This window comes from Podarcis gaigeae (genome assembly GCF_964106915.1).
Source record: "Podarcis gaigeae genome assembly, chromosome: 3".
Taxonomy (NCBI): domain Eukaryota; kingdom Metazoa; phylum Chordata; class Lepidosauria; order Squamata; family Lacertidae; genus Podarcis; species Podarcis gaigeae.
In genome coordinates, this window is record NC_139680.1 from 60288973 (window position 1) to 60315259 (window position 26287).

General features: G+C 40.5%; 1 protein-coding gene and 1 long non-coding RNA gene across 5 annotated transcripts in view; one reads left to right on the forward strand and one right to left on the reverse strand.

Annotated features, from left to right (window-relative positions):
- Positions 1 to 26287, forward strand: part of LOC310841137 — a 77689-nt gene that overhangs the window by 48102 nt on the left and 3300 nt on the right. The window lies entirely within an intron of this gene.
- AHI1 (Abelson helper integration site 1) overlaps positions 1 to 26287 on the reverse strand; it is a 67243-nt gene that overhangs the window by 19528 nt on the left and 21428 nt on the right. For all 4 annotated transcript variants that reach the window (XR_014562347.1, XM_083731606.1, XM_083731604.1 and 1 more), the window contains exons 13-19: positions 25872 to 26101; positions 24800 to 24903; positions 23566 to 23684; positions 22265 to 22395; positions 21038 to 21178; positions 18545 to 18744; positions 10581 to 10698 (exon numbers count right to left, since the gene is read on the reverse strand). Coding sequence is in view for 3 of the 4 variants with exons in the window: in XM_083731606.1 (XP_083587732.1) it covers positions 10581 to 10698; positions 18545 to 18744; positions 21038 to 21178; positions 22265 to 22395; positions 23566 to 23684; positions 24800 to 24903; positions 25872 to 26101 (1043 nt within the window). In the remaining variant the exon portion in view is untranslated. The remainder of the gene's footprint in view (positions 1 to 10580; positions 10699 to 18544; positions 18745 to 21037; positions 21179 to 22264; positions 22396 to 23565; positions 23685 to 24799; positions 24904 to 25871; positions 26102 to 26287) is intronic.

The window sequence follows — 26287 nt, forward strand, 5'->3', positions numbered from 1 at the left end:
GGAATAACTTTTCAGTCCTTTCCCCACAATGCCAGGCGGGTCGCACTGTCCCATAAGCTGGACTGCTACAGAGTCCAGTAGAATTCTCCATGCACTCCCACAGAAGAATCTCCAAGTAAATTTATTGGAAGCATATGACGAAATGCTCTCTTAGAGGAGGCCTTGCATTAGGAAAGGATGTGAGATAATGAAATTGAGCTAAGGAACATAGCAATTATTTTATGTTTTATTAAATAACAACAAAGAGGGTAATACTCTAATTTTCGATCTAGCAGCATCACAGTTAAGCTACACAATTTACAACGCATAATGGTGGAGGGAATTCAGGCTGTTAACAGTCACCATATTTACCAACACTAATCTGGACGTAAGGATGAATATGTGATGCAAAAATTTGCGGCTGCTGTAAGAAGGATCTTGCCTCAGGGCAGTGATTGGATCTGATCTCTGTTGCTCAATCTATGGCTCACATGAGGCCAGCCAAGATTTTCTTATCCACCTATCAAAACTGTCTTTTTCCACACTAGAGGCACTGTCTTGCGCCCAAGACTGAGGGGGTCCGGTGTGTGTGGCGTGCGTGTGACATCATGTGCCTGGCACACATTTGTGACATCACACACACACACACACACACACACACACACATAATGTCACATCATCCGGAGATGACCAAGCATGGGGCCCAGTACAATGTGGTTTCAATGGCTGGCGGCTTCTCTCTCACGCGCAAGAGGAGCCCATGCCATGCTTAGCTCCATGCTCAGCCTCCTTTGCCCCCTCAACATTGAGGGGGCCCGACCCCCTGCCAACAGATATTGAGGGGGCCGAAGACACCTTGGCCCTATAGAGCTGGCACGCCTGGTCTCCACAAATTTCTTTATTGCCCTTGTTGGCTACTGCTCTATTCCCATTTTGTGGAATGACAATTAACATACTCAGTATCAATTGAAAACAAGGTGATAAGGCTGGGATGCTGATGGCAACAGGGGCTAGGAGGTACAACACAGAATTTGGGTAGACAGCCCAGAGGGTATACCTCATCTCCCTGCAATTTGAGTAAAACTACCCTAAATTATCCTTTGTTCCTTTCCCACCCTATAATTTTACTAAAGGGGATATAAGTTACACCTAAATTTTGGCACCTTGGCTGAACTTCATGATAAAAATCAAAGCCCTTCATGAAAAATTTGTAATACAAAATATTCTCTGATACTGTCATGGAAGGCTTAGAGGACACACAAGTTAGGAAGATAAATGAGAACTTTATCTTCTCTCTTTCTCAAGCATGAATATAAGAAACTCCTGACTCCACCCAGATATACAGTACCTACGTCAAGAGCAATATTGTGATGAAACAATCTAATGACACTATCCACACAGATACAAGGGCCAGCCAATATAGAAAGAAAAAAATTACCCATTTCTGCATTACTCTCTTTGCTCTGTAAATTGCAAGTTGACTAAAAAGCAGGTGCAACAAAGAGAAATAGTCTAAGTGTTCATATTACATTATTCAGAGAAAAAGACTTCCAAGCAACTACTCAGGCAACATTCTGGAAAATGTAAATCAGCTTTGCTTCTTGAGGTAATTACTCTGACCACAATAGTCAACACTTGCATATTAACCCCATTTCCCTCCTGGTGTAGCACTTTCAGAAAGAAAAGGATATTCATTTCCAGACAAGCATTCTGAAAACCCAGATGGCCTTGCAGATTGCCTAAATATTTAGGCCACAATTTATTCCACTTAAGTATATATTTTTAGCAAACAAGGCCAGCGTGAGCAGATTTTTAAAATAATTTCATTTTCACACAGTTACAAATCGTGTGTAGAGTACAGGCATGCAATCAACTTTATAACCTAAATATCATAAAGCTGAACGGGATGGTGCACCTAGTTCTCTGATATGTGATTCAAACATGTAAAGGGCACTCTCCCCCATGTGTAAGCAGATCTATTAATCTATGAAGCTAACTTCCTGAGTCAGGTCATAGGTTCACCAAGACAAAGACTGCCTGCCTAATTAGAAATGGCTCTCTAAGCAGGCGCACCATTTATATGGGGCTGCTTGGGCTGACCCCCCCCCCCAATTCTCACTTGGGGGCAAGGCCCCCTCAATATTACACAGCTGGGTGGGCCCTGTTGGGTCCTCCCACGGCTGTGGCAGGCTCCATTGGGCAAGCCTGCTACTGCAGCAGGGCTCAGCAGGCCTTTCGGGGGGCATGACAGGCCCCATCAGATCTCCTACCACCATGTAACATCACACACACATGACGGGCCCCCACAATATTGGGCGGAACCCAGCACGCCTGTTTCTAAGGGATTCAGGTAGAGATCTGTGCAGCATGGCTACTCAAGATCTGTTTAGCTGGATATGCTAAGGATTAAACCAAGAACCTTCTGCAAGCAACTCATGGGGGTCCTGCCTACCGTGTGCAGCTTAATGGTGCATTCCGTTATTGCAAGGGCTAAATGTGTACATTGGAGCATTCATGGAGCACTGGAATGGGATAATGTGCTCTAGTTAGAGCCAATTCATGCTTCATGCAATGCAGTAAGTACACTGGTGTGATATTTTCAGTGGCACATTCCATGAAGTTGTAGTTCACTGTGGTATCCCAGTTTATTTCCATCATATGTTTCCCCTTCACACTTGTAACATTTTATTTTATGGTTATAAAATATTCAGAAAAATATCCTGACATGAAAAAATCCATGTATATAATGATTTAGTATATGTTATTTGTAGTTTGATTAGTTTCTCAGATTTTTAAAATGATTTTGTAGGTTATATTGGCTTAACACGAAATTAGTTATTGTGTATGTTACTACTATGCGTATTCCACTTTTTGTGTTTTATAGCTCCTATTTTGGAACTGTGAAGTTTGTTGTTCTTACTGTTAATAAAAATCATATTAAAAAAAAGAAAAGAAAATGAAAGCAATAAAATATCACACACACACAAAAGCACAGCTATGAAGTGTCAGGAGCTCCTACACACAAGTAGGGGTCTGACAGAGGCACATGTCCGACTGGCATGTTCTCTCCCTCCTGGTTGTTCGTTCGGGAGGTTCAAAAGCTTTCTCCAGCCCAAACATCACAACAACTGATACCAAGAGGCATCAGCACGCTTCAGGATCGGCAGAGTATAGGCAGTCAGTGTACAGACTCAGTAGCGCAGCTTTTGGCTATACTGTGTTTATTTACATATACACACTCGGAGCATCTTGACTCAGCTCCTTCCTCTTCAGCATCAGATAGCAAAGAGAGAGAATAAAGGACAAAAATCCTACATCACAGAAACACAGTAACAAAAACATCCTGTCTCCGTCACTTCCCACAATGTGGAATGAAAACATACACCATCATGTGATAAAAACAATCCCATGACTGCAACACAAGGAATGAATCCTAACATGAATGCATAAAAGCAGCGAAATAGAATGCATAAAAGCAAGCTAAATAGAGAAATCCAGACCTTTATAACCAGCCCTCAGAACTCTCCACACCCTTCTCAAATGCCTTTGCCTGTCCTAAGCATGTCCTTAGAATGTGATAGTGCTGCTTATTGCCATGGCAAAGCAATATGAGGCCTCCTAGTGCTTCATTTTCCTAAGAGGGCTAGAGATTTGCTTTTTTGAAATAATTAAAGTTCAAAGCCTTTATGTAGTTAGTTACAAACCTGTATGTTTTAATATAGCAATCAGTTTTAATATGAATTTGAAATAGAGAACGTGATTTAAAATCAGTAATTCAAAATAGATCCCTTTTCTTAATTCATGGTTTAAACCCACCCCAGTTGTAGTTCTATTTTTCTTATTTCTATTTGCTTATGGTAACTCATCATAATAAAGCTAAGCTGAATTCTACTCAATCCTTTGCTTATAGCTGGCTGCCCCCCCCCCCCCCCCCCGTGCAACCACTTTACCATATAATTAAAGAAATGGCAGGAACACATTTTGGCAAGTAATTTGCACAATACTACGTCATATCTTGATTTTGCAACCCACAATGATCAATGCCAAGTAGAGAGTAATGGTTGATTTAATCCACACCCTTGTATAATTTGGCTGACAATACTTCCTTTATCCCAAAGGCGCAGCAGTAATTATCCTAACATATACCAATTTCACATAAATATGAGTTATGTTCACTTGATAAAGCTTTGGAATCTTCAAAGTTTTGCAGCTATTGTGCTCAGTATTCTACATTTCCTCAGTTAAATATTTTAATTAACATGCCTAGAAAAAAACATGAAAAAACATGAAAAAGAACACATAATGGAGGAATCTGTGCGGTCTTGATTTCAACGTAAACAGATTAAGTAAGCCAAAAATTTAAAAGGCATGTTATTTGACATTTGCACTATTACTTTTAGAAAATTATCAGTCAACTAGAGGAATCTGGAAAGTCATATTTAAAAAAAACAATAACCAACCAAATTGGGGGGGGGGGGGATAGCCAAATTGCTGTCATTACAGAAATAGCCATATAATGTTAAATAAACATTATCTTTAGCACATGCTAAACCATCTTTGTGATTAGAAGATCCCATTTAGAATTTTGTGTTTAAAAACCCAATCAGTTTTGTTAATCTTTTCATAAGGACAAACATGCCCTTTTATAACTTTCCGGTTGGTTCAGATCTCACTTTTTGCTACACTTCTTTTCTGGAAAGCAAGATTCAGTAGTTTTCCTGGGCATTAGCTGAGTTGCCTTTAGGCAGCTCTAAATTATGCTTAGCTGAACTGAGTCTCCCCAGTCCTAAGAAAGAGGAAACATTTCTAGAGGTTAGTTGTTCTGACTGAGGAAATGATCCAGTGTGGTTACGGTAACTCCTGAATCATGTCCAGATATAGCATAGGACCTGTCTAAAAGTAATAAACTTGCTAAGGTTTCAATGTACTTATTAGACCAGTTCCATTGATCAACAGCACTATGCTAGAATAAATAGCTTTAGAACTTCAAATGGGAATTCTCTAACTGTATTCAAACCTAGTAGACAATGATGCTGCCATAGAATCCAAGTATTTTAAATGCAATTTATTTCAGGAATTATCTTTCCTATCCCTCCATTCCTTTCCCTTATCTTCCTTTCATAATACCAAAGTGAAAAGTTTGATGAAGATGTTAACCCAGCATGTGACTGTTATGAAAAAGATGAGCTTGATTAAGTATACTTTTATCCCACCCTTATTTGTACAATCCCAGGGTAGATTGGGAAGCACAGTGAGGAATTAAATGTTGCACTCATCTGATCATACCATCAGCAACAGCATGCAGGGTGGAAGCCCCGCTGTAGAAGCGGAAGTCCTTATGCAGGGCTTCATTTCCACTGGAAACTGCCTGATACTGAAGCAAGATCATTGGTCCATCTAGCTCAGTACTGCCTATGCTGACTGGCAGTGGCAGTCCAACCTGGAGAAGTTTGGCCCATTTGCATTCAAAGCCAGATGCTCTCCCACTGAGCTATGGGAGTGGGACGGGGATTTGAGAATGGGATAGATGCAATTTATTCAGAACAAAAGGCTAAATTGATAGTGAACAATGTGGTGACGGAAGAGTTTAAAATTGAAAATTGAAAAAGGAACACGACAAGGTTGTCCTATCTCTCCTTTGTTATTTATTTCGGTCCTGGAGGTGCTCTTGAATATGATTAGAGGAGACCGGTTGGTGGAAGGAATTCAGGTCGGAGCGAAACAGTATAAACTTAAAGCATTTGCAGATGACCTAGTTTTGACCCTATAGGAGCCAGAATCTAGTACGAAAAGGGTATTACAATTGATTCAGGAGTTTGGTCGGGTGGCGGGATTTAAACTCAACAAGCAGAAAACCAAGGTATTGGAAAAAAATTTGACACCTTCAGAATCAGAAAGGTTTCAGAAAGAGACAGAGTTAAACATGGTTTAAAAAGTAAGATACCTAGGGGTAAACATAACAGCGAAGAATATGAGTCTATTTAAGGATAACTATGAAAAGTGTTGGTCTGAAATTAAAAGGGATTTAGAAGTTTGGTCAAGATTGAAACTTTCCTTGTCAGGACGAATTGCTGCTATAAAGATGAATGTATTGCCAAAAATGCTGTTTTTGTTCCAGACTTTACAGATTGTGGATAAAATGGAGTGTTTTGGGAGGTGGCAAAGAGATATTTCCAAATTTGTCTGGCAGGGCAAAAAGCCCAGAATTAAGTTTAAGATACTAACTGATGCTAAAGAAAGAGGGGGCTTTGCCCTGCCAGACTTAAAGTTGTACTATGAATCAGCAGCTTTCTGCTGGTTGAAAGACTGGCTGCTTCTTGAAAACACTGAGGTTTTGGATCTGGAAGGTTTTAACAATGCTTATGGATGGCATGCATATTTGTGGTACGACAAGGTCAAAAGTCATAAGGCTTTCAAGAACCATATTGTCAGGAAAGCAGTGTTCAATGTCTGGATAAAATATAAAGACTTATTGGAAAATAAGACCCCAAGGTAGCTATCACCAATGGAAGCTAAGGCCCGGAAAAGACTCAATATGGAGGCCAAATGGGAAATATTAGAAAAAGATGGAGATAATTGGAGGTTGCAGAGTTTGGAGAAACTAAAAGATAAAGTGTGAGATTGGTTACATTATGCTCAGATCAAAGAAGTTTTCAAGTTGGATAAAAAGATAGGATTCCAGGTGGAAAAATCAAAGTTAGAAACGGAATTGTTAGAACCTAAGACTAAGGTACTTTCAAGAATGTATAATTTGCTGCTAAAATGGAATACACAAGATGAAACTGTCAAATCGGCTATGATAAAATGGGCACAGGACATTGGGTACAATATCATGTTTGCTGACTGGGAAAGGTTATGGACCACCGGTTTGAAATTCACGGCATGTAATGCCTTGAAAGAAAATATTATGAAAATGATATATAGGTGGTACATGACTCCAGTCAAGCTTGCAAAAATATACCATTTGTCTGATAATAAATGTTGGAAATGTAAAGAAACTGAAGGAACGTTCTTTCACCTCTGGTGGACCTGCCCTAGAGTTAAGGCTTTCTGGGAAATGATATATAACGAGTTGAAAAAGGTATTTAAGTATACCTTCCCTAAGAAACCAGAGGCCTTTCTTTTAGGCATCGTCGGCCAGAGGGTGTTAAAGAAGGACCGAACATTTTTTATGTATGCAACAATAGCAGCAAGGATACTTGTCGCCAAGCACTGGAAAACCCAAGATTTGCCCACACTGGAAGAATGGCAGATGCAACTGATAGACTATATGGAGCTAGCAGAAATGACTGGCAGAATCCGAGACCTGGGAGAAGAGGCTGTGGAGGAGGACTGGAAGAAATTTAAGGACTATTTACAAAAATATTGTAAATTGTATGAGTGTTAAGAAAGATGTAAGATTATTAACAATATGGCACCATTAAGCTAGTTAAAAGGAATATGAAGATAAATGAAAATATAAGAAAAGATAAATTTTGGATAAATATTATGCTAAAATTAAGCTTTTAAGGTTTGGGTAAAATTATCTAAAACTAGAGACACAATATTGGAAAATTATAATATAAGAATTGAAACAAGGGGATAAATTGCTGGGTAAAGCTCGAAAAACTTGGAACACAGGAACGAGAGATGCGAGGAAGTCCAAAGACGTGAAGAAAATATGGTTATTGTAAAATTATATGTCATTTTGTTTGTTTTTTCTATTGTATTAAGAAAATCTTTAATAAATATGTCAGGGAACTGCCATCGGAAAGACAGGAGGTGGAGAGGCTCTCAGAAGGCAGGAGAGAGTCAGCAGCGGAGGAAGGCACCAGTAGGGGGAAATCGGGAAGTCTTAATGAGAGAGAGATGGAGGCATGGCTCAGGGACTCTTCCAGCAGTAACAGCGGAGGAGTTTCAGATCCTCCCATAAGCACCCCCACTCCTCGCTGGAAACTGTCGCGCCGAGAATCCAGACGACGCGTTTCCGTCAAGGAACTTTTATGTTGGAATAAATTCCGTAGACGCCCACTGTCGGATTCTACCAGCGACTGACGGAGCCATGCTTTGGGGGCTCCATTAGAGACAGAGGTTGGCTGGCTAGCCAAACCCCGGAGGGATCAAGCTTTACGCACAAGCAGCTCATTATCCCATCACAAAATATCTTTAAAAAAAAGGAAGTCCTTATGCAGGGCTTCATTTCCACTGGAAACTGCCTGATACTGAAGCAAGATCATTGGTCCATCTAGCTCAGTACTGCCTATGCTGACTGGCAGTGGCAGTCCAACCTGGAGAGGTTTGGCCCATTTGCATTCAAAGCCAGATGCTCTCCCACTGAGCTATGGCCCTTCCCTTATGTTTGAGCTATGATGAAAGCACAGAGGAATCCAACAATAATGAGCAGACAAAAAAATGAATGCAGCCGAGCAATACTCTTCATTGGAGCCACAGACTGCCGCATCTACCTCTTCCAAAACCAGTCAGTGGGAAAGGAGGAGAAAAATCTAAAACTACACAGATACAAAGGCGCCAACTCTATAGGGCTATCTGTTGGGATGGGGCTGAGTCCCCCCCCCCCCCAATCTTGAGAAGTGAAGGAGGCTGAGCTTATTCCTATGGTGAAATAATCAAATAATCAGGCAATAATTTAAAAAGTCTCAGAGCCAAGTCTGCTTAACACAGATTCCTTTCTTCACAGTATATAGTTGACGGTGAAAGGTATGAAAAATGAATAATTCCCCCCAACCCATCTCTAGAAAAATAATGCATTGTAACAATGCAGCCTGGTGTTACAATGTCTCCAAAACTGAAGAGATTTTCTCATGGGAAAATCTAAGAACATATGCATTCTTTTTTATAGTAGATTTTCCTGAAATCCTGATTTTCAGGTCATGTATTTGAAAAGATCCATTAAAATAAGTTTGAGAGATTGTTTATATTTCTGGAGTGTCATTCCTCTGACTTACAAGAATGCATTTTGCTTTTTAAAAGTACTGTTAGATAGTCTTGCCAATAATGGATTGTAGACACATGAATGCACAGCTGTGACACGCCAAGGGGTTATGGCTTGAAATTGAGCTGCTGTCGAGATTGCTATCTTTGGCCGCATCTGAAGGGTGTAGAGCAATATCTCGTCCTAGAAGGGGAAGCTATACATTATTAACATACTGCACTCTGGGCACCACAGTTTAAGAAGGCTATGGACAGGTTGGAATGTGTGCAGAGGAGGAAGATGAAGATGATCAAGGGTCTGGAAACCAAGCCTTATGAGGAAGCTGGGTATGTTTAGCCTGGTAAAGAGGAGATCAAGAGGAGAAGGGCTGTCACATGAAAGATGGAGCAAGCTTGGTTTCTGCTGTTCCAGAGGGTAGGACTCGAACCAATGAATTCAAATGATAAATGAGACTATGATTAGACATCAGGAATAACTTTCTGAGGGCAAGAGCTGTTTAACAGTGGAATGAAATATCTTGAAAGGCGGACTGCTTCATTGGGGTTTTAAACAGGTTGGATAGCCATCTGTCAGGGATTCTTTAGCTGTGATTCCTGAATTTCTGGGAGTTGGACTAGATGACCCTTGGTGTCCCACCCACCACTACAATTCTATGAGGTTTATAGGACATAAGTGCATGTCTTAAGGGAACTTAAATGTAATGATCAGAAAGCAGTGGTAATTAGGAATTCAAGGACAGGCAAACATTTCTCTTCAAATGTTCATTAGGAGCAGTGGGCAAATATATACTTGCTTGCAGCCTGCTACTACTGCCCTGAGTCTATGAACTGCCACCACATCCCCCTCTCTCTTCCCGTCCTAAGACAAAGAAGATTATTCCAGAGCAGGAAGAGGCAGTGGTGATTATGAGTGCTCCCAGCCTTCAACAGTTTTTTCCCTGTCAGTGATTGGATTGGGACTCCATTCACTTTATATGGATGTTAATGATCTGTATAGCAGTTTGAAACCAGCAGCTTTTCCTATCTTTTATTTTTCTGACTGCTTTGAGCAATTGCTGCTAAACACGGACTCCAGATCTTCTAATTCATTTCTGTTGAGTCTGCATAACATATATTATTTTTTTATTTAGGCTCCAGCAGCATTATATATTTAAAGCAGTATCATGCCGCTTTAAACAGCTAGAGCTTCTCCCAAAGAATTCTGGGAACTGTAGTTTGTTAAGCGTGTTGAGTGTTGTTAGACCTTTCTCCTCTCATAACTACCAGTCCCAGAATTCCCAGGAAGATGGCTCGATTATTAAACCACTCTGAGAATTGTATCTCTGTGAAGGGAGTAGGGATCTCCTAGCAATCCTCAGTACCCTTAACAAACTTCAGTTCCCAGGATTCTTTGGGGGAAGCCATGACTGTTTAAAGTGGTGTGATACTGCTTTAAAGATATAGTGCAGTATACAGTATAATCAGTCAAACAAAAACCACAACAATAAAACCAGTTCAATACACATTTTTTTGAAAGTAGATAAAAATGTGGCATTCTTAAAAGCACTTGGGGATTAGTTCAAAGTGTGCATGTTAAACATGTTAAAAAGCAATAATTGAGTATGCTCATTGAATATAATCACAGAAACCAAAATACGAATATGCTACAAAACCAGAATAAATCACCTTACCGCTTTGAGTAGGAAGAGGATACAGAGGAATTGGTGGCTTGCCCAGTGTACTTGCCAAACTTAATTTGGAGTGTGGTGAAAGGAGAGATGGGCTAGGAAGCAACGGACTGGAGCTGGTCTACAAAAGGAAAGGAAAGTTGTAATTTCCTCATTGGGACACAAAATTTACAGCAAAATTATTGTTAGATCAGTGCAAGAACAGAAAATGCCAATGGCTTGCTTTTCAAAAAGATGATACAGTAGATTTTAAAATAAACTTTTGCAAAGACAATTATAAAAGATTATTGATTTCATCCTGTCTTCTAGAAAACACACACCAATATTTCCTTTGGGCACCCCATTTTGTTTTAATTGTTATATCAACACTGTTGCCTCCATGCTGCAAAGTAATAAATATGTCCACCTATTGTGGACCGATAGTCCTATATTATGCTTGTAATATAATTCCGCTGACATATTCTCAATTAGATTTAAGATATACCTACAAGAGTTTAGTTAACATTCCTCTCAGAATTATTAGTTTTCTAGTAAATGCTTACGTTTTCATTCATAAACCACACAAGTGGGATTGAATGGCTGGATAACTGACTCAGGAAAAAATGGACCTAACTTAAATATTTGTTTACTTCCCCAATAGCAAATTGAACACTTTTTCAGAGAAAACACGGCTAATCTAGTTCTTTTCACTTTATAAACACTCAAAACTTGTGACATTGAAATATGGGGTTACTGAAAAGTTCAAGATATCAAAATTGTTCAAGCTCTTGAGATCTTTGCTTAACCTCTCATTTAATACGCATGGTCTCAGTCTTTATGGGTTGATGAACGTGCCACACTGAGGGCACTTTGGCTCAAGGGCCAAACTGACTCTCTCCAGGTCACATCCCATCCCTGTCCTTGCTTCACATACTCCTTGAACGTTTTGATATGTCCATGAACTTCCATGACAACAGCTTAAGAATGCCACGTATTAAGCAATATAAAAATATCATTAATAAACCAACAAACTCTTGCCTAGATGGAGTCTAGAAAGGGATGATTAGGCAACTTTACCAAGGTAATATTTGCCCCCATTACTCTGCCCTTTTTTGCCTCTGGCCCCAGCCAACACTGGCATGTGGCCAGCAAAAGTTTGCCTAGAAGGGAAAAGGTTCTGCAGTCACCTTGTCTTATAATTTCACCTCTACTAGATTATTTACTTATTGCGACTAGATAAATTACTTGGTTCTGCAGTCAATCAGAAGACACATGCAGGTAACACCTTGCTAAAGATTAGCAGGCCTAGCTCTGGTCAATGCCTTGATCACCTGCGAAACACATTGCACTGCATTGGGGTCCACAGCAGAAAAAAGGTGGGATATAAATGTAATGCAGTAATGGAAATTTGTTGATTTTCTAAGCTATGCATATTAGAACAATCTTTTCAAAAACTAAGCTGTGGTTCAACAGAGTCCTTTGTCTGCCAAAGCTCAGATTAGATTTAGGGCCAGTTCATGCTGCCAAATGCCTTCACATACAGAGGTATACTATAGCACGGTGTACCATGATCCTGGCTGTGCATATGGGAAATTACCACTGTGAATAATACTTCTGGAAAGTCATCATGGTGATGACTTCAAAAGGGCTCTATCAACACTCACTGGAAGGAGCAAGTTCACAGTTTTCAGGTGCTCCTGGATTCAACACTGTTGCTGGAGGCTCAGGTGGCCTCGGTGGCTAGGAGTGTCTTTTTTTCAGTTCTAGATGGTTTGCCAGCTACAAATCATTTTGGATGGAGATGACTTGGCCACTGTACTCTATGTTCTGATAACTTCCAGACTGGATTATTGCAACACACTCTACGTGTGGCTGACCTTAAAGACGACTCAGAAACTTGTTGCTCCAAAATGCAGCAGCCAGATTCTGGCTGGGGTTCCATTTAGATCTCAAATAACCTGTTTTTTAAAAGCTGCACTTGTTGCCAGTTGGTTTCTGGGCCAAATTCAAGGTTAGAATTTAAAGCCCCAAATGACTCAGGTCCCAAGTATCCAAAAGACTGCCTCCTTCCCTACAGAACCTCTCAGGTGCTGAGATTGGCATACGGCCCTATTAATAATTCCACCGCCCTCAGAGGGGGTGGCGGCCTGGGAGAAGGCATTCTCTATGGCAGCCTCTAAACTGTGGAACTCCCTACCCACAGAGGTGGGTCTGGCACCTTCATTATGCATGTTTTTACCTTGGCTTTTGAATCTTGCTGTGTATGCTTTTAAAGGTAAAGGTAAAGGGACCCCCTGACCATTAGGTCCAGTCGTGGCCAACTCTGGGGTTGTGGCGCTCATCTCGCTTTATTAGCCGAGGGAGCTGGCGTACAGCTTCCAGGTCATGTGGCCAGCATGATTAAGCTGTTTCTGGTGTACCAGAGCAGCGCACGGAAACACAGTTTACCTTCCCACTGGAGTGGTACCTATTTATCTACTTGCACTTTGACGTGCTTTCAAACTGCTAGGTTGGCAGGAGCAGGGACTGAGCAACGGGAGCTCACCCTGTCACAGGGATTCGAACTGCCGACCTTCTGATGGGCAAGTCCTGGGCTCTGTGGTTTAACCCACAGTGTCACCCGCATCCCCTACCGCCACCCACGTCCCCTATGTTTTTAGGGCCCACCTTATTTTTTATAGTTGTAAGCTGTTCTGATTTTTTTTTTAATAATGTGTTTTAATGCTGTAACCCACCTTGGGATGAAGGACAGGTAATAAATTAACATGGATAATGATGATTAGTTATTATTCAGAAAACTAATGTTTACAAGAAACAAATATACCAGTAATTCCTTACCCTCTTATATGTCTCTGCCTATGATTATCTGGTAGCAGCAGCAGCAGCAGCAGCAGTAATGTAAAATATGCCTTAACAGTGGTGCAATTTGGACTCCATAAAGAACAGAGGACTACAGATAAAATTAAATAGGAAGCTCCCTTGTGCACACCCACATGAAATGAATTAGTTCCATGAGAATTATTTAGAGCCAATCATATTCCCAACATAAATTTTAAACATTGACTTCGCCAAACATTCTACCGCCTAAAGGGAAGAATCTTCTGTTCTCATGAATGGGGTATGCATGTTCCTGATTCTCTCTGCTCCTGAGTCAATGCTCAGGCTCTTCTCTCCTGAAAATGCACTCAAACTACTTTTCTATGGGAACAAGCAGGTTGCAGAAAAAGGAGGCGGAGATACATCTGCTCACAACACCCCTCTCCTAGAGCTGCTACTGAGCTAGTATCAGTTTGTGAGGCACATGAGCCAAATGGAAATATTTTACAGTATATTTTATGGTAAACAGGTTAAGTAGACACGTGCTTCTTGATGCTGCCTGGCTTTTACTTTCCCCCTCTCCTTCCTTTTAATTGGCCAGCATGTAAAAACATCTATGGGACAATCACAGTGAAGCAATCCACATTTCTGAAATGTAGGCTGTGGGAAGGGATTGCTAAAGACCTTTTCAACAACAAGAAAAGGTTGGCTAAGATAGTTAACACCAATCAACTCATTTTTTCACAATGCACTGGGCTTGCTTCACCTATAAACCACAGTTTTATCACAGACAGTTTACTACAAAGTCTGAGTTGAGCAAAACTGCAAGTGGAAAAATGTCAGGGATGGGTTTGTGTATGTGTGCTTTTAAAGAGAAGGCCACATACTTTCTGCCAAGTTTAAACAAAGCTGCTTTGCATTTTGTCTTTGTATTATGGCAGTTCTATGTAAATTATGCAAATATTCATTTTCCATGGCCTAATTTTCATGTAAAAAAACTGAATTGTACACAGAAATAAAGAGAATTGAAGCAAGTTCAAGACCGGACAAGTGAATAACTATTTCTCTGGCATTTCTTTGATAATTCAGTGCTGTGACCTTTTCAACTAATGGAATCAAAATTTTCATATATGCTTGCAAGTCAAATTAGGCTGGCAAAGTCAGCACTATGCCTTTTCTTTTTGTTTTTAAGATTCCTTTTTGAAGTTTTGTGCCTTTGGGACAAGCTGTTCTTGAACAAACAGTAGTTCTTAAATCATGATTTCCTCAGACTAGGAAGCTGACAATAGTCAGCTATTAGAAAAACTGCACTCTTTTGTTCAATACTGGAGCAGCCCCACATGCAAAACCACTCTAATACAAAAAATATAGTTTTGCAATATAATCTATGCAAACCTGAACTTTGATCCTACATATAAATATATTACTTGCTGCTATTTATATGTCACTTATTGCTCACAAAATAACGACAAGGAAGGCAAAGCCAATTAGTATCAGAAAAGAATTTACTGGAAAATATATTTTCCTATATTGAATTTTCCTAATGCATTTTGAGTATTTACAGTTCTCCTACGGACAAATCATACATCATTTCTAGAAAAGTAAGCCATCATAGAAAAAGCTGCTATCTAGCTATTGCCAAAGCAAGTGAGGATTTACTTGCATGTGGAAGATGCCCACCGGACTCTAAAATTAGAGTCTCATTTCTCTGTGCAGTTTGCAGGCAGACGGCACCTCTCATACCCCTGTCTAGTCTTACTCCTGTGCACAATGCAAGTTGCTTGTACTCTGAAACATCCTGCACAACTGGCTTTGAGCAAACTTCTCAAAAGCTGTAGAAAAGAATCAACTATACTGCAGCACCATACTGGTGCCATCAGAGTTGGAGCCAATTTGCCCTCAGCAAACAGAAGGGTTCCTCCCATTAATAGATGAGGCTACGATCTCATAGATGTTCCTTCTGGATTGAGGGGGAAGGTCTTTTCACTGATTCCCCTTCCCTCTGTAGACACCACCTCCCATGCTGTTCAGAAGGGTCCCTCAACTACCATGAACTTAGCAGCACTTAAATGAACTCCGGATCCAACCCAAAACTAGTTGCAAATGAGACATGCAATGGGCCTGGATCATTCCCTTCCTCTCCCTTCTGGTTTCCTTTCTGTCCACTCCCATTACTTGGTCAGCATTCTGTGGACGCTGAGCACGCAAAGTCTCTACTGGGCTGGTTTGAAGAGATGCTGAGGCTTCCTTAAGTCTGCTGATACCTTTCCTCTTGCTTGTGCATAGTGCTGTTTTGCCTATCCAAGGACCCAACTGCTTCAGATAACTGGGACTGCTCTGGCTATACACAAGTGAGACTACTACAAAGCATTGCAATGTGGCGTATTCCTCTTTGGGCTCGCTCTCCAGGATACTCAGTTGTATTGCTACCCACCCCCCACCCCCATATTCTGCTTCTCCTCCAAGTCAGGCAGAGGGCCTTCTCGGTAGTGGCACCCTCCCTGTGGAACACCCTCCCTTCAGATATCAATAAAGAACTATACAACTTTTAGGAGACATCTGAAGGCAGCCCAGTATCGGGAAGCTTTTAATGTTTGATGCTTTATTATGTTTTATATATTCTCTAAGCTGCTTAGAGTGGCTGGAGAAACCCAACCAGATGGACCGGGTATTAAATAACAATAATAATAATAATAATAATAATAATAATAATACTGAGCATGCTCAGTTCTCACTGGCGATTTTGGATCTTAGCCTGTACTTAGGCTCCCCACCACCACTGAAAGTGTTGCATTTTGGCAAGACATGCCCTCCCCCAAATACTGATACCTCCAACCAGAGGCGCCAGGTTGCCCCCAAGATTGAGGGGGTCCAGCATGCGCCTGCAATATTAAGTGAGCTAGGTAGCAGTGGAGCAGAGATGCTGGGGAATCAAACTAGCAAGTATTTGATCATTCCAAAATGGGCTGCTAGTATTTGAACAGTGTTTGTGTGTGTGTGTGTGTGTGTGTGTGTGTGTGACATTTCCAAGCCTCCCTGACGTGCAAGTGCTTGCCTCATCCTTGTCAGTGAGTGACTACATAAAGCCTATACATCAAAGCCCTGGCTTTGCTTTTTCTTGAATTTCAATAATGGAATCCATACTAGAAAACCTGGAAAATATTAAGAAGAATCAAATAAATTGAATGAAAGCTTTTAAACTGAATTTTATCACTGCTAAGGGGAAGACAAAGAGAGAGAGAAATTCTTAAAAGGTAGTTTGTATATTGAAATTAGTAAAAATTATTATTGCCAAAAAAAGAATGGGTACAAATGGAAGACAGGAGGGAAAGCAAAAGTGGAGGTCATTTATTAAACTTATTGAGATGAATATAAAAAAAACCCCTGCAACTATGTCAAATGAAGGCAAATGTAAAATACTATGACTATTTTATAAATACAATGATACATCTACATTTGAATAAGCCACACCTTTTCTCAGTCTCAAAAGATAACACATAATTATACATACTTTTGGGAGGTACAATATAAACATTTGTCACTTATAAGACATGCCAAAAATTGTAATTATGTTCGCTTCAATCAAGATTCAGAGAGGTCTTTCATTTAGTTCTGAAGCATTTACGGCATTTGCTTCTGGCAGCTATAAAAGTGTACAATGTGTGTGTGCCTATTTTGCCTTAAGTAAGAACAATATATTTACAGCTTTTTGATACTTAATTATATTGATCTCAGACGATAAATCCCTGAATTGTTGTGTCATGCATGTAAATCTTTTTACCACCTTGTAGCAACTTTTCTTGCACCTACTGGGATGCATAAGGCTATTGTGACCCACCACTTGGAAATGGGACAGAAATAGGAAGCGCTGGAGGTAAACTACTGAGAGACAGCAAAGTGCATGCAATCTAGGAAATACCACACTTATCCCTACAGAGCAAGGTTATTGCTGCAAACCTGTCTGAAATGCAGCTAGAGAAGAGATAGTGTTACTATCTCTGGCTAGTGCACGTTGTAACAACATGCTTTCAAGATGCTATACATCTATTTGTGGGCTGTTCTTTTTATTATTATAAAATATTGTGCTTTTTTAAACAACAACAATAATTTTAATCTGGAGAAACTGTCTTTCCCACTGGGTGGGTGTTTTATTATTGCTGGTTCATTAAGTGCTGAGAGCGTATTTTGGCCGTTATATTTTTTATTTTCTATCGTGGGGCAGAACAATCCAAACTCGCTCTTCCACAGTGAGGTGAGTGTTTTGCACCAAATGGAGGTGCTGGTCCACTCAGCTCCCCCAGCTAAGCTGGCCTTCTGTTAGCTAGCTGTGGCTCACTGGTGTTATCCCTGCTGGCAAGAGCCAGCAGAAAGCCATGAAATGAGGCATTTCTCAGGGCAGGAGGGGCAAAGTTTGCTGGATCCTGACCAATCTCGCTGCTGTCATATAACAGCATCGGGCCCAGTTGTCTTCCCCCTACTTTCTGCTGCAAGTGGGCAGGCTATGGATATGGAGCTGGTTCCTTCTGGCAAAGTTGCCTGCAGAAAATTCTACTCAGAAAGGCAGCCTATAAATATCTTAAATATGATAAAATAAATAGTATGATGAGAGGTGTGCTGAAAAGCAGCAGACCTTAGTTAAGCTTCATTTCCAAATACTTAATGTTCTAACAGTATGGGATAGTGGTTCATTCGGTCCATTTAAAAGTCACATTAAAGCAGAAGAGCATGGTGCTGGGGGTATATCTGAGGTTACTCTTTCCATTTTTAAAGGTACCTGTAGAGAGATAAGAAGACAGTGACTCAAGATGCTAGGGCCTGTATCATTAGAATGGCCATGCTTCTTTGGCATATGCAAACTAGTGGACCAGCACTAGTGGACCAGTAATAGCTGAGCCTAGCTGATATGTATATTTTGGATAAGAACAACAGAAATGAAGACAGAGAGGAGACATTATTTTTGTCGGATACACTCAAGCTCTGATGGATCTAATACAACAGAGCGCATGAAGTAGGACATCCTCAAATAGCAGAAAGATTCCTTGCAAGGAGAAGCCCTCCCCAAGATGCAAAGAGATTGAGGTATTGAAGCAGCCAACCTAAATCCCTTCCCTCCCACCTTACCCACTACAGATGAACAGTTAGTGGGAAATATTAAAGAAATGTAACCATACCATAACAGAATCCAGTTTTTGTTTCACTTTCTGCATCCTCAGAGACATTCTTGCAGCACTGGCAAACTGGTCAGCAGGAGACATTGAGTTCTTTTGTCCAGAAATATCAGCAGAATTACTAAAAATCTGTGGACCTCTAGATGATGTGGATAGATTCAATCCTCTAAAATCTTTTACTAATTCAGCTTCTTGCTGGGCAACTGCAGATGAAAAACATTGGAACGACACTAAGTTCATCTTTTCATAAAAGATTGTTAAACATCATACAGTGGTACCTCGGGTTAAGAACTTAATTCATTCTGGAGGTCCATTCTTAACCTGAAACTGTTTTTAACCCGAAGCACCACTTTAGCTAATGGGGCCTCCCGCTGCTGCTGCGCTGCTGCTGCGCCACCACTGCACGATTTCTGTTCTCATCCTGAAGCAAAGTTCTTAACCCGAGGTACTATTTGTGGGTTAGCAGAGTCTGTAACCCGAAGCATCTGTAACCTGAGGTACCACTGTATACTACTGGACCAGAGAAGCCACAAAAAACTGACTAGTCTAAAAATCTGTACAGTGGTACCTCAGGTTACAGATGCTTCAGGTTACAGACTCCGCTAACCCAGAAATAGTACCTCGGGTTAAGAACTTTGCTTCAGGATGAGAACAGAAATTGTGTGGTGGCGGCACAGCAGCGGGAGGCCCCATTAGCTAAAGTGGTACCTCAGGTTAAGAACAGTTTCAGGTTAAGAACAGACCTCCAGAACGAATTAAGTTCTTAACCCGAGGTACCACTGTAGTCATAATTAATTCCCTATGCCTGGATAGTATGTATACCACAGATCAAGAAAGATACTATCAGGTTTGAGAGGATACTAACTGGCTGGTCCCTAGAAGCTTTTTATCTTTTGGGAAGGCAGCCTGGCAATCCAAAGAAACACGCCAAAGCAGGCCTCATGGAGGGGAAAGAGTTGACCTCAGCCTCACAGCAGTGGCGGCAAATAAAGGTAAGGTGGCAGGCGGGCAGAGGATGGCAGGCTGAGTTAGCCTGGCTGGGCTGTGGGGTCACACACACTCAACGCCCCCCCCCCAATGTTGGGCAGAACTTGGCACCTCTGTCCAGAACACTTGGACGTTAGCAAGTTGGGAAGGCCAACATAGACTGGGTACTTTATATGACTTCACTGAACTGCCTCAAGGCTGAAAGCAGAAAGACAGCATATAAATACTTGAAACAAACTTGCTCTACTATATGTGATTTGAGAGGGGGAGACAACTGAAAATCTTGCCTGTAAAGAGTAAAGAGTTTAGAAGCACTACAGAGAAAACCATTTATCTCTGAATAACGAAAGGCCCAAAGCCATTTGTTCTCCTGTTCACTGCCTTTACAATCTTTTTAAAAAATGAAAATCATTGTAAAAAAGGTCTTATAAAATAGCTGAGGTAGAGGGCTTCTTTCCTGCATTGCAAAAGATGCTCCATAAGAGCATGTCCACATCAGAAATTCCTCCCCCTTCCACTGCAAACAATTGAGCTGTAGCAGGAGCATAAAAAACACAAATGAAAAAGCTTTTCTCTTCATGCAGGGATGTAGCTCAGGGGACACTGAGACTGCTACCCCATCCTGCACCCTGAAATGCCTATGTCTGTAATATACCTAAGAGTGAGATTATCTTGTAGTACAGGTTTCGATAGAGAAGCTCGGCATTCTTGGTGATGCAGACATGCCCTTGCCTAGCAATCTGGGTTGGTAAACTCCTGTCCTCAAAGTACGTTTTTGGCGTTTTCATTGCAATAATCTTTCTTTACCACTAGGGGATGCTGGGGCAGGTCTAACAATAACCTCCTTTATCCTTTCTCTGGCTTTCACCATCGCTAAAAGCTAGCTTTGATATTTTACTGGCATTACATTTATTTGGGCTATCCTCAAGATTTTTGAAAACCTGTTTCTGAAACAACTGGCAAGGCAATGCACTCCAAAAGCATAGATGCAGTCATAGTCTTGGCAAATAACATTTAAGCACAATAAGAGTAAATTTCTTTGTGCCAGTATATTAGCTTTGTGCCAATATATTAGGCTTTAACTATGTCCAAGCTATACATTATGCTAAATGTGTAGTGTGCAGTTATGCCCATGTTTTTATTTAATTAGAAGCACAGGAATGGGGATTATGGGGGATTATGGGGACTCAGGGGTGCAGCAGAGAACGTCTAGCTCTAACACAGCTGCTCTCTGGGTGAAAAATCTCCCTCTCATATGCAGCTAAGAAGCTTGCCAAGAGGGAATTTCCATATGCATTGCAGTCCTGATCACAATCTCTTTCCCCACACCCCGATATTACAGAAAGAAATATCCCCACTTTGGAACTGGAGAGGGGAGCAGAGATCCCTGCAAGGCTGCTGGAATGATAGCTGCCCACTACTTTGGCTTCAAAGTTGGGAGAATGGCCTGTCACAGTCGCTGCAGATTAGGAAATGCTAGATAGACCTATACAGTCACACACAAATTACCTTTGTAATCATAAATGTACACGAGTATAGGCTGGTTTTGACCAAAGGCACAAAATGACACCATATGCTCATGTGGATGGAAGGCAACATCACGAACTGGAGATGTCAAGGAAAGATCAGAGTACATGGCTACCTGATCACCTACAAAAAGAAAGTTAAAATTAAAAAGAAACGGTTAGACAGAGCTTTATTCAAATGGCTATGCATTTCTTCATTAGTAGAGCTAGTTTGACTTTAATGAGTCCAATGACCAAAGAATGATCTCATACTTGCCATCTGAGAATTATAGGCAAATATCCTGCTCATAACATGTTTAGCTTCTCCTCTTTTCCTTTTGTACAGGTACAAAATACTTATCTGCTGCTCTATTTTGTTGCTATGGTGTTTTTTATGCTGTGTCTACATTAATGAAAAACTTTATTTGTTGGTGTGTGTGTCAACTATATCAGTAAATGTATTGAGGAAAGCCCATAGCGGTATATAAACGACCGCCAGTTAGAAAAATAATCAAAGTGGGAAAGATAAGAAAACCTGAAACTAGCGCTGTGCACCAACTACAAAATTCAGTTTGGAACCCAATTCATTCTTTCAGAAAATAGCACACCTCATTCTGAGGTGCTTCATGTTGTGCCAGATGTCTGAATTAGCACTATTTCTACCCCAAGACCATTCACTATTGAACATCTGGAGGGCTGAGTGGCCCCCACCTCCCAAACAGATCTGAGGGGCGCACGAGTGGAGAAGTTTCATGCACAGACAAGTCCTTGCCCAAACAGGATGAAATTGTTGGATACAAGCTACAGTGATTATTCACATCCAATCAAACCCTGGATTTGAGGACTATGTATGGCTTGAGCTGACCACAGTTTGCCCAGTTTAGTCAAAGCAGTAAACTATGGATCACCAAGAACCAGAATGTAGGTGAAGAAACTGTGGCGCACAGTGGGTAGGGAAAGAGAGCAGCGATTGCTAAAGCCTTTTGTATGTGAACTAACTCAGATACTCCCTCTCACACACAAACAAACACCTCTTCCAAATTAAGTAGAAAGGGGCAAAAAGATCAGTCACTTAAATCAGCATACAGGAAGCAATGGATAGAAGGCAAACAGATCTGCATTTTTGATTCTATGCCAAAGTTATTTTAAAAGCTTCATTTAAAATATGTTAACCTGTAAATGAAAAAAATATAGTTCTTTTCTAACAGCTTAAAATAATGAACTTCCATACCTGTTTCTGGATTCCAGACATAGGCTATACCATCTTCACTTCCAGAAAAAAGGAATGTTCCACATGGTGTTAAAGTACTGCGGATTTTTTCTCGATAGTTTGTTGCACCAATATATTTCTTTGTGGCAAGGCTAGAAAAAAATTCAAAAAGATGTTATAAAAGCCGAATTTCACTTTACTGTGAGTTTTCGCTCCAGGATGTAGTAGGCAAACATCCTCAGACCACAGAATGACCCTCCCTCAGAGTCATTTGATAGAGACAGAGTCAATCTAGATGCATCATCCAAAGGAATAGGAGGCTCTCAGTACCAAGACTTTTGATCATCATAATTCCAATTAAGCCCTTGAAATTTAACTGATATACAGTCAAACAGAAATAAGGTATAGCTCTCAGTTAGTAGAAATAGCAACAGGTCAGAATTCAAACTGTCTCATTTGTAGCCAAAACTGAAGGTGAAAAAAATGCCACATCCTGAAATGAATCTTCATCCTAAATTGAATTCTGCTTCCAAAGGAAGTGGCACAAGGGCTTTTTTGTGCATCCATGAGGTCCAAGAGTAGTACCTCTGCTGGTAGGGTCACTCCTACCCACCATCATCCCCCATAGCTGAGTTTAGGTCTTTATTTTGAGGTAAGGGTTTCTCAACTCTTGCACTGCTATAGGGACAGAATGATGAATGAGATAGGCATTATGTCTGATAAGGCAGGGATCTTACATTGGTTGTAATTCTGCACCTATCTTCCTCTAACATGAATACCAAATCCCTCTGTGTATCTACAATAACTCTCAGGTGCTGGATTATCTGTTAGGGTACAACAGAACATTTTCAAGGCATTCATAAGGCCTTCTGCAAGCATGCAGAACTTCTTGAAGAATCAGTGAAGGTATCTTACTTTTAGAAGGTTCTAGGGGATTTTCTGAGGATTTTCTTTTAGTGATACTTTCCTACTTCCAATCTCCCACCTACTAACTAAAATGCACAAAGGAAAGACTGCTAATGATTGAAAATTAAAAATACTTGGGCTCAGGCCCCACATATGAGTAGGATCCAGGGAAAACCCTACCTAGCCCACTCACAATGCAGAATTAATTCAGGAGCCCTTTTCTCCCTTTTAGATTCATACTGCTTTGTGGCCCCCGGAAGGAATAACTTTTTGGAGGTCTAAGGTCCTCCTACTATCCCTGGAAATAATAGGTCAATTTAGGTTATTTTTAAGTGTGTGGAAAGAAAAGAGAACAGATTATACCCAAATATCATTTTAACGCTTTAAAACAAAGTAAGTCACTTTTAGATACTTACATTCGGAGATCCATAATTCTCACAGTACTGTCTTTAGTATGGATCAATAAACGCCTTCCATTTGGATGTACCTCTAAATGATTGATTGCAGTCCCTTTAAAATCATTATCATTTATCTCCTACAAAAAACACCACCGACAGAGCTAAAAAACATGGATGCAATACATTCTACTCATAAGCAGAAGCCCCCTCCCAGGTTAAAGCAAAGGCCTATCTAGTCTAGCAACCCATTGTGGAGATCAGATACCTCTGCAAAGTCCATTTCCCATGGTTGGTTCTGAGCAAAGGCTATTCAGAGGCATAGTGTCTATGCTCCTATAGTAACTACAGAGCTATCATTGCTAGCAACCTTATCATCCATGAGTTTGTCTAATCCCCCATGAAAGTCATTTAAACTCTCAGCCAACACTACTTCTTATGGAGAAGAATCTCAACACAAAAGAGCCTTTTGGACTAGGACTCATATAGTCCAGAATTATGTTCTTAAAGTACCCAACCAGATGACAATAGGAAGCACACAAGCAGTACCTGAGCTCAACATACTGTCTCTACTTTTGATTCCCAGCAACTGGTATTTAGAGGCATACCTCTGAATGTGGAGGTGGAGCATAGCCAACATGGCTAGTAGCCACTAATAGTCCTATCCCCCATAAACTGGTCCAATTCTCCTTTAAAGTCATCCAAGTTGATTACCATAACTGCATTCTGTGCCAGCAAATTCCATAGTTTAACTATGTGCTGAGTGGAGTACGCTCTTTTGTATGTCCTGAATCTTTCAAAATACAGTTTCAGTGGATGGCCCCGGGTTCTAGAATTATACCAGATGGAGAAAAACTCCATCCACTTTCTCTGCACCGTACATAATCTTACACACCTCCATCATATTTCTCCTTAATTGCCTTTCCTCTGAGCTAAAAGCCTCCAAATGATGTAACATTTTCTCATAGGGAAGTTGCTCTATTCTAAGTGACTGCACCACTTTTATTTTCAAAATTTCAGTCCCTTTCTCAAGGGGGTTCAAGGAGGGGGCAAGGGCAGGGAATCCCACTGGCAGGACTGGTTTGGTGAATCCTGTCTACGTACCACTTACCTACTGCTAACAGCAACAAAACTCTAAGCTTTCCTGTATACGGCTACAAACATACTTGTTTCCAGCATCTTTCCATAAAATTGCATGTCTTAAATGCCTCAACCTGCACAGAAGTTATTTTATTACTTTGAAATATCTATATACCTTATCAATACCCCAGTTTTGGATTGGCGATTGAGAATTGCCTTTTACCAAAGTATTCCAGATGATGATCAGCCCTGTGCTGTCTCCAGAAAACATATGAAATCCTAGAAAATAGTAATTTGTTTACTTAATGTCATACAGTATTCAGATAATGCAAGTCAGAAAATATTTTCTAGTCAAATCTCTTTTCCCTTTTGCATCTCTTTCTTTTGCTCCAAATGCCTGTTTCCTGTTTCTTTTGTGACTTGTTTCCCCCTGTCCCCCAGTTGTCTCCAGAGCTGAGTCTTTAGCACCCAGTTTTTCTCACCTTACATAGGTGTGAGAAAAGCTGTGGGAGAGCTGCAAGCAGTACCCAAGTACAAAGTTTACAAGTTTGCCATGGGGAAACACCAGTATGTTCGGGGAAACTTTCATGGTGCACACAATGGTCACATAAATTGTAGAACAACTGCTAGTCTCGTGGGCCCAATTACATTTTTTAAAAATTTAAAAATTTATATCCCACTTTTCACCACGTAGGCCTCAAAGTGGCTCACTGTAATAAATATACAGCATTTAAAATGCTAATGGAAGCTCAAAATTTTAAACTATGCCAATTTAAAATTACATGTGACATGGGAGATCACTGGCCAGATGCCACATATGATATGCAACACTGAATGTGATCAATTTTTTTCCCATCCTAGTCATCTCACATTCTGTCTAATCACATGAATTTTCACAATCATTTATTTATTTCTATTTAATGAGCATTTGGCTCCCATTTGCATCAAACAATGCACATAGTATGCTTTTCTCATGCTGTGCTTTGATTAAAGGAACCTTGTCTTTTTTTAAAAAAAGGCATGAATGGGAAGAAGATTCTGCAGGTGGCACAGGCCCTTCTGATCAGCCACACCCCTTTCCCCTCTCTACTTAGCCACGTTCTATTGTCAACAAGGCTGCCACAATCTCTCAGCCTCCATCTACAGAATGATAACAGTCACGCCACACCTGGCAAGAGTTATTATAAAGATGAATGAGCTAAACTGTTGCATACAGCATTATCAGAGTGAAATGATTCAAAACTTGCCTTCTGCATCAAAGCACAATGTATTGATAAAACTTTTGTGACCATCAAACTCTTGTAGAAGCTGCCCATAAATGTCCTTCACTTTTGCATTCCATACTCTAATCACAGAGTCGTAACATCCTGTCACTATGATATATTCAGCTACTGGATGGTACTTAGCAGTGTAGACAAAGGAAGGATGAGGGAAAACTCTCACGGCTGATGTAGCCTGGGCTTCAATTTTCCACATTCTAGAAGGAAACAATATTTAGGAAACTATTAACTTAATGTCTTTTAGAAAATGCAGTATGTTATTTAATTACCGAGTCATATGCTAGCCAGATATCTAGAATGGATATCATTTCTTCACTGAATTATTACAAAGAATCCAAATTACATTCATTTGCTTTTTGTGCTGTCCTCTATCTTAAGAAGTA